At 59.5% G+C, this 14,166-nt stretch overlaps 1 protein-coding gene across 6 annotated transcripts in view; it reads left to right on the forward strand.

Moving 5' to 3' along the window:
• ITSN1 (intersectin 1) overlaps nt 1–14,166 on the forward strand; it is a 173,688-nt gene that overhangs the window by 142,044 nt on the left and 17,478 nt on the right. For 5 of the 6 annotated variants that reach the window (XM_053916815.2, XM_053916824.2, XM_053916819.2 and 2 more), the window contains 2 exons: nt 9,490–9,611; nt 11,254–11,360. In XM_053916815.2, the coding sequence (XP_053772790.1) occupies nt 9,490–9,611; nt 11,254–11,360 (229 nt within the window). The remainder of the gene's footprint in view (nt 1–9,489; nt 9,612–11,253; nt 11,361–14,166) is intronic. The other variant, XM_053916837.1, reaches the window with a different exon arrangement.

A 14,166-nucleotide genomic window follows, 5' to 3' on the forward strand; every position in this document is an offset into this window, starting at 1 on the left:
TTCAGGACCAACTGTCCTGCTGAAAGCCAGCCGGGTCCCCCGGTCCTCGAGGGATAAAGACCTGGACCCCGCAGTCAGTCTGCAAGGCCCTGCTTGCGGCTCCTGCCATGCGCAGCCCCTCCCCACCACTTACACCTGCTCAGCTGTCACTTCCTCAGGGAAGTTGAGGAAGAGTTGGTGACTGGACCTCCAGTAGGTGGCTATTGTCATCTAAAAACCTTTCCGGTTTCCAGCACCAAAACGTGTGGCAGGTGCAGGTGCCAGGGGAGGAGCCACTGGTGCTTGAAGAGGTGGCATGTCCGGCTGGGCCCCTCGCAGACCTGGTGACCAACTTTCGTCTGGCTGTGGTGACCCTCAGTGGAAGCCCGGGCCTCTGCCGACCAGGGGACCTCCACTGGCCCTCTTGAGAACGGCCTCCTCCGCCCTCCAGGCCACTTGATGGAAAAGGCCACATGACTCGCTGGCCCCGCTGTGGGGTCCGGGCCCTGCACGGGGTGGGGGGCGTGAGGGGCGAGCAGACGGCGTGGACGTAGAGCCTGTTTCCGAGCTGCAGATCTGTGGCTCAGCCCTGGAACCTCTCCTGCCCAGGGCTGGCGGGACCCCACCTTCCTGTCGGGTGAGCCCACCAGACCTCCCCTGTGTCCCCCGGGTTCTTGTGTCACACTGAAAGCACAGGTGGCCTGGCTAGAGATGCCCTCCTTCTGCCCGCCCACTTACCCCTCCTTTCGCTGCCGTCTGTCAAGCTCCGTTGATGCAGTGACTCAGGCCTTTGTTGACGTCCTAGTTGCTTGTCACACAGAAACCCGAGGGGACAGACTTGTGCCTAGACCCATGGGGACACTCATTGCCCTGATTCGACTGTGAGCTCCTTGGGGGCAAGGCCGGACCCCATTAAGTCTGACACGATAATAGCAAAACGCCCACCCGCACTGGCCAGCGCCCCGTGTGTGGTTTGTCATCACACGCTCCTAGTCTCCCCGTCAGTCTGCCTGTAGCCCCGGGGGCCTCGTCCGTGGGGGCTGCTCGGGAAGTGTCTGTGGGCGACTGTCCTGGGCTGCCCTCTCGTTCCACGGGCTCGTTCCTTCCCGACGAGGCTGCGAGGGAAAGGACACGTCACCGTGGTCTGTCTCCCCACGTGTGTGGCTGGGCCGTCATTTCAGATGAATTCACACGAGAATTCTTCATCACAGAATGGTGAGTCATCGCTGGCCTAGCCCCCCCAACCATGACGTGTGGGGGCACATGTTCCGTGTGCTGCCTTCTCCCGCTGGAACAGAGGCCCCGTGAAGGCGGGGGTCTGGCGCCCCTGCACGGTTGCTGAGAAGGAGCAGGTCATGGGCTCAGGCTGTCTCTTGCTTTCCCATGGGATCAGTTTGCCAAGTTCGGAGACACCCCAGGCTGTCTTAGATCCTTGTAAAGATGATTCCACTAGGACGAGAACTCACCTGCCCCTCCGGACCCTCCACCCCGAGCTGGTCGAGTCCCCAGAGCTTCCTGTGGGCTACGACCACCAGGACTGGTCTGCCAGGGGTTGTTTTTAGAGGTGACCGGGTTACCTTGACCCAGCCTGGAAGCCTCAGACTCTGGGGACAAGAGCGTCCTCCCAGCCAGGTCCTGCAGGAGGCGCCCGCCGAGGATTGCTTCTTGGTGGGTTCGCAGGCGTGGCGAGCAGGTTTGATTCCAGAAGTCGCCTTACGCTCTGGATCCACTCCCCCATCCGTGAAATGAAGGCATCGGACAGAAGGGCCTTTTCAGCCCTGTGTGGCCTCCAGGAGCCGAGCACCACGCCCCTTTGGATGAGTCTTCTGAGTGACCTGCCTGTGGAGGCGGTTCAGCAGCTGCGTCCCCTGTCCCTCGTGTGGCACGTGCCGGGCAGGTGTGGTTTCCAAGCTTCGCTCCCTGTTCACCCAGGCGCCCTGACTTCAGGCCAACCTCCCTCCGAGGGAGCAGCCCTCGCTCCGGGCCGCATGTCAGAACTACCTGGCAGCTTCACAAATTACAGGCACCTGGTGGCGCCCTGGCCAACTGTATTTGATTCGTCTTGGGTGCAGGAGGGACACTGGGCTTTAAAAAAACCCTCCTTATGTGATTCAAACAGGCAGCCGAACTCGAGGGCCACAGTGCTGGCCCACCCTCCACGCAGCCGGCATGGCGATCCCCCTGCGATACAGCCCAAAACCTCCCTGGCTCTGCAGCCAAAGGCGAAACTGCAGCCACCTCTCTCCTCGACGAATCGTGCCCCCAAATCCCTGTGTTGAAGCCCATGCTCTCGGCACCTTGGGATGTGACTGTGTTTGGAGACATGGCCTTAAAGGAGGCTGTTAAGATGAGGTCATTAGACTGAGCCTTAATCCCATCTGACTGGTGTCCTTGTCAGAAGAGGAGACCTGAGCAGTCAGCAGGAGTGACCTCGAGCACAGGGAAGACCCCGTGGGGACATGCAGAGGAGGGGCCGTCTGCCAGCCAAGGAGAGCGGCCTCTGCAGGGCCCAGCTCGGCCAGCACCTCCACCCTGGGCTCCAGCCCCTGGCAGTGAGAGACTAATTTTCCGCTGTCTGAGCCACCGGGACAGGGGAACCTGCTTCCAGCGGCCTGAGCTGGCTGCCCGTCCCCTTCCCTGTGGGCAGGCACAGTGGCCGAGAGCCGGGACTCTGGGGTCAGACTCCCACTGCGGTGTGTCAGCTGAGACTGGCAGGTTACTTGCCTTCTCCGTGCCTCAGTTCCCTTGTCCGTTCAGTGGGGAATAACAGCGGCAGCCACTGTGCAGGGACTGTGGGTGAGGGCTCTGTCTCACGCGTGAGCTGTGCTCGGAGCCGGGCAGGCTCGCAACTCTGCCCGTGCCAGCTCTCCTGACATGATGTAAGAGTGGTCCAGGCTGGCACTCCTGTCTCTGGGAAGCGAGATCTCAGGTGCTCTGGAGAATGAGCCTTGTCGTTTCCTTCATGCACGTGGAGTTAATGAGGAAACATAAGGAGGGTTCTGTGGAGGTGAGAGAAGGCAAGGCAGATGGGGATCGGGCTGTAGGGCAGTTAACAAGGTCACGTGCTCTCCCGAGGGTGGTCTTGTCTTAGAGGGGCATCACTCCTAGCGTTTCCGAGGTGTGTGACCGATGCACGAAGCGATGGGCGGGGCTGCCGCTACGGGAGTGACAGGTCCCAGGTGTGCCTGCCCAGCATGACCTGCCCCGTTAGGAGTTTATGGTTTACGACGGCACCACTTTTCCATCCACACCTGTTACCCCGCATCTGCTTCCCTCTCCCTCCCTGCTTCTGGGCTCCTGGCACCCCTCTCTTCCTCCCTAGTCCTCCAGCATTCCATCGGCTTGGGCCCCTCACCACTGCTCGAAGACTTCCTGCTCTGGAAAAGACTCCCAGAGCCTTCCAGTCAAAACTCCTGCCTCCCCCTCGTATTCCCACAAAAATGCCTCTACTTTTACCACCACAATCTACCCTGTGTACCCAAGGGATTAACTCATGACTGCTAGTAAGCAAACCGACAACGTCGCAGGACATGGCGCGCTGACAGTGGAAACGTAGGGCGGGAGGGAACAAGGGTGGCATAAACGGGGCGGAGGACGAGCTCGCAGGTGCTGCATGGGGCCCTGGAGGCCACGCCAGGCCTTCCAGTGTGGGCTGTAAAGCCACGAATGGTAGGCCTTCAACAAAATGAACCACTGCCGTCCACAGTGAAGGGAGGTCGGCGGCTCACCCCCGAGTACTGTGCTTGTGCTGTTTTGGTTCCTCGGCTGCCTGGCAGCCCGTGTGGACTGGGTTCCCCTTCCTGAAGCTTATCTGGAAGCCGCACTGGCATTCTGAGCTTCTGGGCGGTGACTGAGGGGAGGCCACCGCCGCAGGGGCCCAGGGGTCCCAGGCACAGGCAGTAGGAGCTGGGCTCGCTGGCTTCCCGCACAGGCCTCCGGGCCCCCCGGCTCCTCGAGATCCCCATGAAGACCCAGGCTTAGGGCTTCACAACTCTGAGGTCTCAGGACTGGGAGGAGGAAGGTGCCCGCGATTCGGCCAGGACCCGAGCGTGGATGGAACGAATGCCCGAGCATCCGGTAGACTGAGGCTCCGAAGGACAAGGACCCACCCTGCTTCAGTCACCACCGAGTCCCAGCCCCGAGCGCAGTTGCTGTCACAGCAGGAGCATGCAGTCCTCAGCCTAGAGAACGGGGTTTCCAGACATCATTAGTCCCAAGGTGAGGACAAAGTGCTGTGGCCACAGGACCTTTACACCACATCTACTACGGGCCTCACCTGCCCTTCCTATGTGACAGGCCACCCCCTACATGCTAGTCTGCTGGGGACACCGGGGCAGCACGATTCCATTCTGTTCCCAGGGGAGCCCAGGGAAGCCTTGGGGTGTGTGGGCTCCCCTGGCAGGAGAGACCAGGACCCTGAGGCCCGTTTCCCACAGCCGGGCAGACTCTGCAGAAGCCTTCAGTGCAGATGGAGTCCAGGAGCCGGCATCCCGCTGACCTGGGGCCACAGAGCCCGAGGATGGGGCTGAGTGTCCTCAGGCAGGAGGGTTCACCCTTGCCCATACAGATGAAGGGCCGTCTCCTGAGTTCTGACTTGCTGGTTGGTGCCCAGCCCCCTCCTCTGGTCCCTCCGGCAGCATGGCCTCTGATCTCCCCACCTTCCCTCCCGCAGCGTCTCTGCATTGACCTGCCCACTGCCCCACGTGGAAACCCAGCCCCAGTCGGACCTTGGAACAGAGCCCTCCTCCCTCGGGACCGAGAACGCCACTTCTCTGTCCCCACCGTCCGTGCGACCCGAAGTCCATTCTTTCTTGCTGGCTGTTTGAAATTTCATTTTCTTGTTCAGTCTCTCCGAGGGCTGTGAGTTTCCGTGAGGACAAGGACATTAACTTGTTTATTCCTGTGTCTCTCGGGACTTCCTAGGAACTTGATAAGTATTTATTGACCAACTCATTGTATATTTTGGCTCTTTTGTGATAGGAATGCGGCCTGTTTATGTGCTTGGCTCAGTGGCCGGCTCCCTCTTTATGTGCTTGGCTCGCTCGGGGCAGCCCTCTTGGGAAAGAGAGTGACGGGGAAGGTGAGAGGGGCGACGCTCACTTTTCCCCCTAATGCTTCTGTGTTCTTTGAACTTCCAAGAAGCACGCACTCACATAGGATTTTTGTAATAAAGCCATTGGTTTAGATCATGCTGTTTGTAGAACATTGTCCCACTGAGGGGACAAGATGGCCTTGTGGGGTAAGGTTCCTCATACGCCTCTCCAGCGCCCCAGACTCGAACCCTGTCAAAGGGGCTTCGCAGCCCTCCTCCCCATTCGGTGAGAGCGCCCACCTGTTTGGGATGGTGAGGAATTGGTGGGGACCTCACTGGGGGTCGTCCGCACCTGCCTGGAGTCACTGCAGTGCTGTCTCAGGTGTGAGCGGGTTGTTGTCCGTCATCAGAATCCCGGTGCCGAGATGACAAGTGACTCTCGGCACTTCATCCCCTCATTGTTCTCCGGGAACCAGAGCCGCGAACCGCGTGGACCCGGGCTCCCGAAGGAGACACGGAGCGCTCCAGCCCCGAACAAAGCGCTCTGTTTACCCCGCTCTGAACGATGGAGTTTAAACTCGCTTGTTTTTCTAAATACTCCATTTTCAGAGGAAAGATATTTCTTAGTCCAAAGTGCCTGTTTCAAGTCTTTAATGTTTCTCTTGGTCTGCATTTACCAGCAAGAATTTTTAAAACAGCATCCCGTGGGCCAGGTCAGTGGCTGAAAAGGTGGTTCCAAGCCAACATCATTGGTTCATGAGATGGACAGATCTTCCCAGAAAATCTCTGCTTTCACTGCGTTCTAGGCGGTGTCCCTGTCTGCAGGCCGATAGGCAGGGGGACCTGATGGGGTGGCATTTGCTGGGGCAGGCAGCCCACACTCAGCAGCCCTACCCCGCATACTTCAGCTCCACCGGCTCAGCCCGGCCTGCTGGGGGGATGACCGTGCAGCCTTCTCGAGCCCCTGACATGCTGTGGGCAGCAGACCCCCAAGTTGCCCTGACCTGGCCCTGGCACCTGGCATTCTTGCCCCAGTGGCCTGGATCCAGCCCGGACCTCTGCTCTGTCTCTGGGCTGCTTCAAAGCGACACCATGGAAACTCGAAGAGGAACAACTTTTGAAACTCGAACCAAGCCAGGGCCTGTCATCCCCCATCACGGGCCCTCGGTTCTGGTTCCTCAGTCATTCTAAGTGTGTCTTCTGGTCTCCTGCACTGTCCTTGCTGCAGAGTGTGACCCTGGGCTGGGTGCAGTGCCACTTTCTAGTAGCATAACTGTTCCTCAGTGGGGAGCTGTGGCATCTGGGGTGGGAAATTGTGTGTTCTGCACACTGCAGGCCGCCTGGTGCAGCCCACCAAATGCCAACCATCAGCTCTGGTCCTTATGCCACGAGGAACCCATTCTCAGCCCAGGGCTCCAGGAGGGGGCAGCACCACCTTCAACCTGTAGGAGGGCAGTACCATGTCCAACCTGAGGGGGGCAGCACCACCTTCAACCTGTAGGAGGGCAGTACCATGTTCAACCTGAGGGGGGCAGCACCACCATATCCCGTGGGGCAGCAGCAGCACCACCTTCGACCTGGGTTGGGGGCAGCACCATCTTCATTGGGTGTGGGGTGCAGGGCAGACATCTGTTCCATCACTTATCCTCACCCTCCAGCAAAGTGGGGGCCAGACTCACGGTAGGGCACCAGTAAATACTGGCCAAAGGAAGTAATGTGTGAGACCCACGAACAAGCTTGAGAGGGCCTGTGAACCCCATAAAATTGCGCGCAAATGTGTGCTGTGTGCATTGTACGCGTTTTCTGGGGCCAGAGCACAGTGTCTATCAGGTTCTCCAGGGGAAACAGTGACCCTCGGGGACGTTTGGGAGACTGGGCCAGCCGGAGCCCAGTCCAACCCACAGCGGGGTCCCTGCAAACATCTGCATGCAGTGCTCGGGAGGCGGGTTCAGCCCCGCGGTGGTAGCGCCCGCCAGAAGGCGCGCCCTGGAAATCCCTGCAGTTCCCAGAAGTCCCGCCTTCCACCCTTTAACAAGCCTGGCCCTCGTCTTGGCCCGCGGGCTCCCAGACAGAAAAGTTCGGTAAGAATGTCAGGCACAAGACGCGTTCCTCACACCGAAGAGCGTCTCCTGGGTGGGTGGCTTTCCCAGTGAGAGCAAAGACACGGGTCGCAGCACGCTGCTTCCCGTCGGCCCCACGCGCGCAGGCACAGAAGTCGCTGCACAGACTGCCCTACTGGCTTCCTTCCTGAGAGTTCATAGTTGATGCAGTGGTTTTAACACAGCGCAACCCACACCCTGAGGCAGGCGGAACAGCTGGGCCAAGCTGGTGGCGGAGAGAGGGCCCACGTCCCGGACCCATCCACAGACATGCCTGGAGGTTCGTACCCGGAGGTTCGTGGCTGTGGCTTTGAATGAGGCCTCGAATGGACGGGCGTGGAAGGTGTTAACATAATGATGTGTCGTCCTTGCTGCTTTTGCGGCGCCATCTGCCCATCCCGGGATTGACCTGCCTCGGGATGGAAGCTACAGCATTCCAGAAAAGGGCATTTGGCTAGGGGAGCGGCCTCAGCGAGGGCTGGAAGCACCCCAGCTCAGAGTTCATCTCTAGCACAGTGAAGCATCTGCCAAGAATTCTGTGACCTCATTCACGCCAGAGGGGCCATTCTGTTTGCAGGAGGTTCCAGCATACAGACCACATACCTCCCACACGAGCCCGATACCTCTCTCGTGGGAAGGTGGAAACTCGGAGGAACCCCCGATAGCAGTGCGCCTACAATAATCATCTGGAGAACTTGGTAAATCACAGATTTCAGGACCCAAGTCCAGACTTGGGGGCAGGAGAATTTGCATTTCTAACAGGCTCCCAGGTTGCGCTGAGGCTGCTGGTCCCGGACACACACTTTCTGAAACCCTGATTCCAGCAAGGGTTTGCACACTGTGCTCCATCGCGCCCCCTTGTGGGGAGAAGGGACGAGAACAACCAGTGAATGGGACTTGGCGTACCCATCCCCACCACCGTGCAGAACACCTCTGGGTCTATTTTACAAATCTGATTTCTGGGATTAAATGAAGAGCCCTCAACAGAAAGGAGGGGGTGACCACTGGCCTGGAAAATGTGCGCCCAACAGCCGAGCCTCCCGCCCTCATTCCAGTGTGCGCCTCACGGGGCAACCTCTGCCAATAACCCAAACCTCCAATAACCAGCTAAGTGAGCAGGGGCAACGGGGCAGGTGCCCCTCACCCCATCTCAAGTAGCAAAGCCATGGCCTCGGGCATCCTGCTTGTGGCTGCCCGCAGGCTTACTGCCCAGCTTCCATAGGCGTGGGGCTGCGGCCTGGTCCCCGAGAGCTTACGCAGCACTGATGGTCCACAGGCCTGCCGGAGCCTCAGCACAGGACAGCGTTATCCCCGTCTGTGTTGGACCCAGCACTGGTGTTGGGGGGTAGAGCTCGGTGTCCAGAGTCAACGTGTCAGCAGCGATTGGTCGACTCTTGGCTTCTCCACCCCGCAGCTGAGAGATCTCATGTGAGCTGGCCTCCTGAAGCCTCAGTTTCCTCGCCTGCAATGGAGAGAATTGTGGTTTCCATGAGAGCATCACACACAGCCATGGAGGCAAAGCCCAGTTTTGGGCCCGGCACATGTGAGCCCCGGGAAGAGCAGGCCCACTGTTACCTAGTCCTCTCTCGGCGCGCTGTCAGTGGTTTCTAGGAGGCAGCAGGGAGCTGCCTGTACCAGTCGGCTACAGCTGCTGTGACAAACGACCCCAGGCAGGGTGACCTAGGACAACAGAAGTTGAATTTGTCAACAGTTCTGGAGGTGAGACGTCCACAGTCAAGGTGCCAGCGGGGTCATGTCCCTCTGGAGGCTGAAGGGAAGAACTGGTTCCAGGCCTCTCTCTTAGCTCCTGCCTGCTGCCGGTGGTCCTTGGTGTGCTTGGCTTGTAGATGTGGCATGCGCGTCTCTGCCTCCACCACCATTGCATGGCGTTCTGTCTGTCTGTCTCTGTCTTGTCTTCTAAACTAATAGGAAGGAGGAGAGAAAGAGAGAGAGAGAGACATGGATTTGTTGTTTCACTTATTTATGCATCATTGGTTGATTCTTGTATGTGCCCTGACCGGAGATTGAACCCGCAACCTTGGCGTACCAGCATCATGCTCTAACCAACTGAGCTATGTGGCCAGGGCTTGTCTTGTTTTCTTATAAGGACACAAGTCGCATTGGACTAGAGCCCACACTAACTGAGTATGACTTCATCTTAATTTGATGACATCTGCAGAGACCCTATTTCCAAGTAAGGTTACATGCACAAGGGTTAGGTCCGGAAGCCACCTGGGGGGCTGTGGACACAGGTCAACCCCCAGCACTGCTGAGAGAGAGCGCAGGGCCCAGCAGCCCTGAGGCCCAGGGGACCCTCGCTGCGAGGCTGGGTGGGCGCCTCGGGACTGACTGAATCATCCCCGTGGCCATGTTTTCCAGGGTGTTCGGACCTGCATCTCCTGGACATGTTGACCCCAACGGAAAGAAAGCGACAAGGGTACATCCACGAGCTCATTGTCACAGAAGAGAACTATGTGAATGACCTACAGCTGGTCACCGAGGTAACAGTGGCCATGGGTGCCTGGGGCGGGCCCTGGCCGAGGGTGGGGGCAGGAGGGGAGACCTGGGTCCTGGATCCCAGCCTGAGAAGCTTTCGGATGTTGGGGGCATGTCTGGACGGTAAAGTGCTTGGGAGAGTCTTGTCTTCCCCAAGAGGAGGCGGTGGAACTCTCAGCTGTGGCCGACTCTGAGTCCTTCCCTGGAGGGGCTGACGTCACTCGTGTCAGGGGACAGGGGAGTCCATGTGGAGCCGCATGGGCAGAGACTCGTGTGATTTGGAGTCTAGGCAGAGCCACCAACTGGCCGATGCCCCAGCGAGACATCTTCCTTGGGCCCTCGGGTTGGTGGCATCTTAAAACAGCCGCTGTCTCGAGTCACTGCTGGCACTGTGTCCTGCCCTTGTAAAACGTCTGCCTCTGCCCAGCACCTGTGCAACCCTGTCCCAGATGAAGCCTCATGTTGTCTCTCCCGGGCAGCCCTGGCCGCTCCGTGCTGAAGGGTGGGAAGGTGCGAGCAGGGAGCCCACTATCTGAGGAGATGCTTGTCTGCGCACCCGAGTTGCGGGGCTGGACGTAGGGCCGCTCTGTCCCCTGAGGAGAAGTGTGATGGTTTAGAACTCTTGTCCCCCCATCCCAGGCCCATCCCCCAACAGCTGTGTATCCATCTCCTCTCATCCAAACAACAGGGGGAGGCGGGACTCAGTGCTCCGGTCCTTGAGGAGGACAGGTGTGGGATGGGTTTCTGGCCCATGGGCCCCCACGGATGCATAGAAAGCATTGGTGCAAATTAAAAAGCAGTGCCCCTTTCTCAAGAGACTCGACTGCCACTGAATACCTGGTCCAGGATGTGCACGTCACCCCTTAGATGGCATCTGCGCACAGCGGTCCAGTATGAGGCAGGTCCAGTGTTGGCTCAAGGACTTGTGAGGAACAGGGCCCCTGGGGACCACATCAGGGCAGCTAAGTTTATTTAAAGCTATGCTGTCCCCATCCCCAAAGAACCTTCTGGAGAGCGGCCGGCCTCCACTGCTAGAGGACAACCTATTGGCAGGCGGGGGCTCACCCCGGGGGTTCACTGCGGGCCCCTGCACACTGTCCAATTGTGCAGAGCGTGTGTGGGCCCATCCGTGTCATGGAGCCCAGGAGAGTGGCCCACCCCCTGCACATGCGTGCTGGCCCAGCCCAGGCTGAGGCCACTACAGTGCAATCTGTCCCTACGGCGGTGTGTTGAGGGCCTGGCTGCCAGGGCTTGCTCCCCTCAGAATGCCCCAGGCGCTGGCGGAGGAGCCGCCCACAGCCATGTGCCTCCGTAAGCCCCGCTGTGCCCGCTGTGCCCACGTCCCCATGGTGGGCAGGTAAGGCGGTGGGAGGCTAAGACAGGCCTCCTGACTTTGTCCTGCTGGAGCGAAGGACAGTCATGCACACTTCAGTGGCCTCCCTTGCAAAACAGTGCAAACCTGTCTGGGCACCTGCCACCACCCCAGGCAGACGAGGGGCCATCTGCTTCAGAAAGTGCTGGAAGGTGGGCCTGGGCTCCTGGGCCCCAGCAGAGCCTCGGTGCAGCCTTCCCCGCCCGCGAGCGTGCGTGTGTGAGGGGCGGGCTAACTGTTTGCTTTCTGAATGGCCTCGTTTTCTGCACCTGTAGATCTTTCAGAAACCCCTGATGGAGTCTGAGCTGCTGACAGAGAAAGAGGGTGCTATGATTTTTGTTAACTGGAAGGAGCTGATTATGTGTAATATCAAGCTGCTGAAGTAAGCCTCCCTCTAACCCCGCCTCGCTTCGCCTCCCGGGTCACACCGCGTCCCCGCCACGCACGTCCTGCCATGCATGCGCCCCGTGTGCCTCTGCCTGTCTGCTCATCTCCGCTCACAAGCACCGCCCCCTTCTTGGCTCCGATGCTCTCCACACACACCCCGAGCTCCCCCAGCGTCCAGGTCCTGCTCTCCTGTGGCTCTAGAATTTCCAGAGCAAGGCCTGCCTGCCCCAGTCACTGGCTGGCTGCATCCCTGGTGTGGGGCAGCCCCCACGCCATCCCTCTGACCTGGGTTCCCACGGGCGAATGCAGGTCTCTGTAGATGTCTTGGTGGCCACAGGTGGCACATGGTGGCACTGCTCACTGGCCACGTCGGGGTAACTCTCCGAGAAGCTGGCCTGAGCACGCTGGACATCTTATTCCCAGTTGGTTCTCAGAGGCAGCAGCGGGGACGGGGTCGGGGAGCTGTGGTCAGAGCCCAACTCAGTGCCCCAGGTGATGACATCATCAAGGTCCCTTTCAGGCCCTGCTGTGTCAGCACTGGGGAGGACACAGAGTCCAGGGAGGTGTGGCCCGGCCAGCTGGCAGAGGGGCCTCCCTCTGGGAGGGGAGGGGGTGTGAAGCACAGCCCTTGTCAGGGGGCTGACCGGGCTTTTCCTTTCAGGTTCACGTGCCCACACCCTTGAGGGTGTGTTTGGGGGTGCGGGGCTGGGGAGAGGAGGCTCAGAGAGCTGCTGTGAGCAAAGGGGACGTCTGCTCTCTCTGTTCTAGAGCAGCCATCTTCCACCGGTGTGCCGGTGTGCCTGTGTGCCGCAGGGATTTTTAAAGCACGCCACCCCTGCTATTTAGTCAGTGACACCGGCCTCTTTTCCCTCAGGCTGACTCGGGCTCACAGCCGCATTGCCCCCTGACTGTGCGTTTTTGCGCTCAGGGGCCTCCTCTGTCACAAAGGCACCAAAGTGCTGCCTCCCACGCAGGGTTCTCATTAGGGCGCCTGGTCCACAGTGAGCGCTGGGCTTGGGCATGGGGACCCTGGTGGCAGGGCCTGAGCACCCAGCCTCGCCTTGGAGAGAGCTGCCCTGTCACCTAGGGGCCAGGGGGTGACTTAACCCCTGAACCTGAAGCATTGGAGATGAGTTGTTTTAAAATAGACACAAAGGTTTTCTTTGGAAATTATAACAGGTTAAAGAACCCTTTGCCCGGGCAGCTCTCAGCAGGGGTGGGGGAGGGGGATGCGTCCCCGAGGTCCCCCCATGGGTTGGCCTGGGGAAGGCTGTGGGCCTGGTGCTGCTCCCCTGCCTGTCTCTGGGCTTCCCTCCCGCCTGCTCTTGCCAGGGGCGCAGAGCCCCTTCCCCAGCTCTGCCGGGGCCAGGCCTGGAGGGCAGAGCTGGGCACACTGTGGCAGCTGGGGAGACAGGCCGCACAGAGGGCAGGGCATGCCCGAGCTGCTGGGTGGGGGACACTGAGGTCCCCCCGGAGCTGCCCCCCCCCCTGCTGGCCTGCCCCCATGGAAGGAACGTAGGACATGGAGGCAGCCATCCTGAGCTTTTGTTCTTTACTACTTGGAGCAGGGCAGAACGATCTAGAACCTTTTCATGTTAAGACCCAGGTGCAAGCCCCAGGGGCACCTGGCAGAAGTGCGGCGAGGCCCCCAGACCCACGTGCGGGGTCTACCTCTGTCAACAGCCTTTCTGCCTCCTTGCTTGGGAAAAAAAGAAGAAATGAAATGAAAGAGTTTCTTTAAAGAAGTGTTTTTCTTAAATAATGTTTGGCTTACCTTCTTTTTAACTTAAGAGAAAGAGACACATTTTTATTGTAAGCAGAAAAAAGAAAAATGAAACACCCGTCTTGGGTGTCAAGTCAAGATGGAGAGAAGGCAGAAAGCAGGGGCTCTGGGCTGCAGCAGGGAGGTCGGAGGGGCAGGGGCGGCAGGGGCTCGGTGTTGGTGTGTGGGGGGGAGAAGTGGCTGGAGTGAGGCCCTGGGGATGGAGCTGCCAGGGTGGAAGGACAGAGCAGGAGTGCTGTGCAGGGGCCTGGGGTCTCTGCCAGCTGTCCCGTGCACGGGGCTCAGACCTGGGGCTCCATGGTCAGATCACCTGGGTTCAAGGCCTGCCTCTGCCACCTACTAGCTGTGTGACTTTGGTCAAGTCGTGCCATTTCTGCGTGGCACAGTGTCCCCAACAGTCTACAGGGGTGACAAGTCAGGTATGTTAGAAAGTGTTGGCACATAGGACGTATTAATCCCTGCCAGCTCCTTTGACCGTGCGCCTGGTCTGCGGACTAGGAACGCTCCTATGTCCTGCAAACCCTGGGCGCCAAACAGTGGTCCGGCTCACTGATGGCCCCACGGCAGTTCAGGGCCTCCCACCCGTGAACCTGTACATGGGAGCATAAACCAGCTCAGCCAAGAGTGGAGCTGCGGCCGTAGCAGCTGAGTCGTGTGACCCCTGGGCCAGGTGACCCCTCTGTCTAAGCCCAGGCATTAGTCTTGCCTGTGCAGAGCACTGGACAGGCGCCTGGTCACAGGAGGGGCCTTGCTTTAGGTCTGCCCCTGGCTGGGACAGCTTGTGTCCGACAGCCTGTGTGTGACCTCTCTCCTTTTCCCTCTTCCTCGTCCCCCATCGTGGAAAAGAGGGAAGGCGTGTGTGGAGGAGGTGCTGCTGTTCCCTTGCAGAGGGAAAACAGTGGGATGATGGGATTGCTCCTGTTTCCACCCACAGCAAGTGTGTGACACGGGTGTGCAGGGCTCCCATCCCCCAGATCGGTGGCCTTCCACACCAGCTCCCCCGGGGGGCAGTGCCCAC

Source organism: Desmodus rotundus, chromosome 2 (assembly GCF_022682495.2).
Source record: "Desmodus rotundus isolate HL8 chromosome 2, HLdesRot8A.1, whole genome shotgun sequence".
NCBI lineage: Eukaryota > Metazoa > Chordata > Mammalia > Chiroptera > Phyllostomidae > Desmodus > Desmodus rotundus.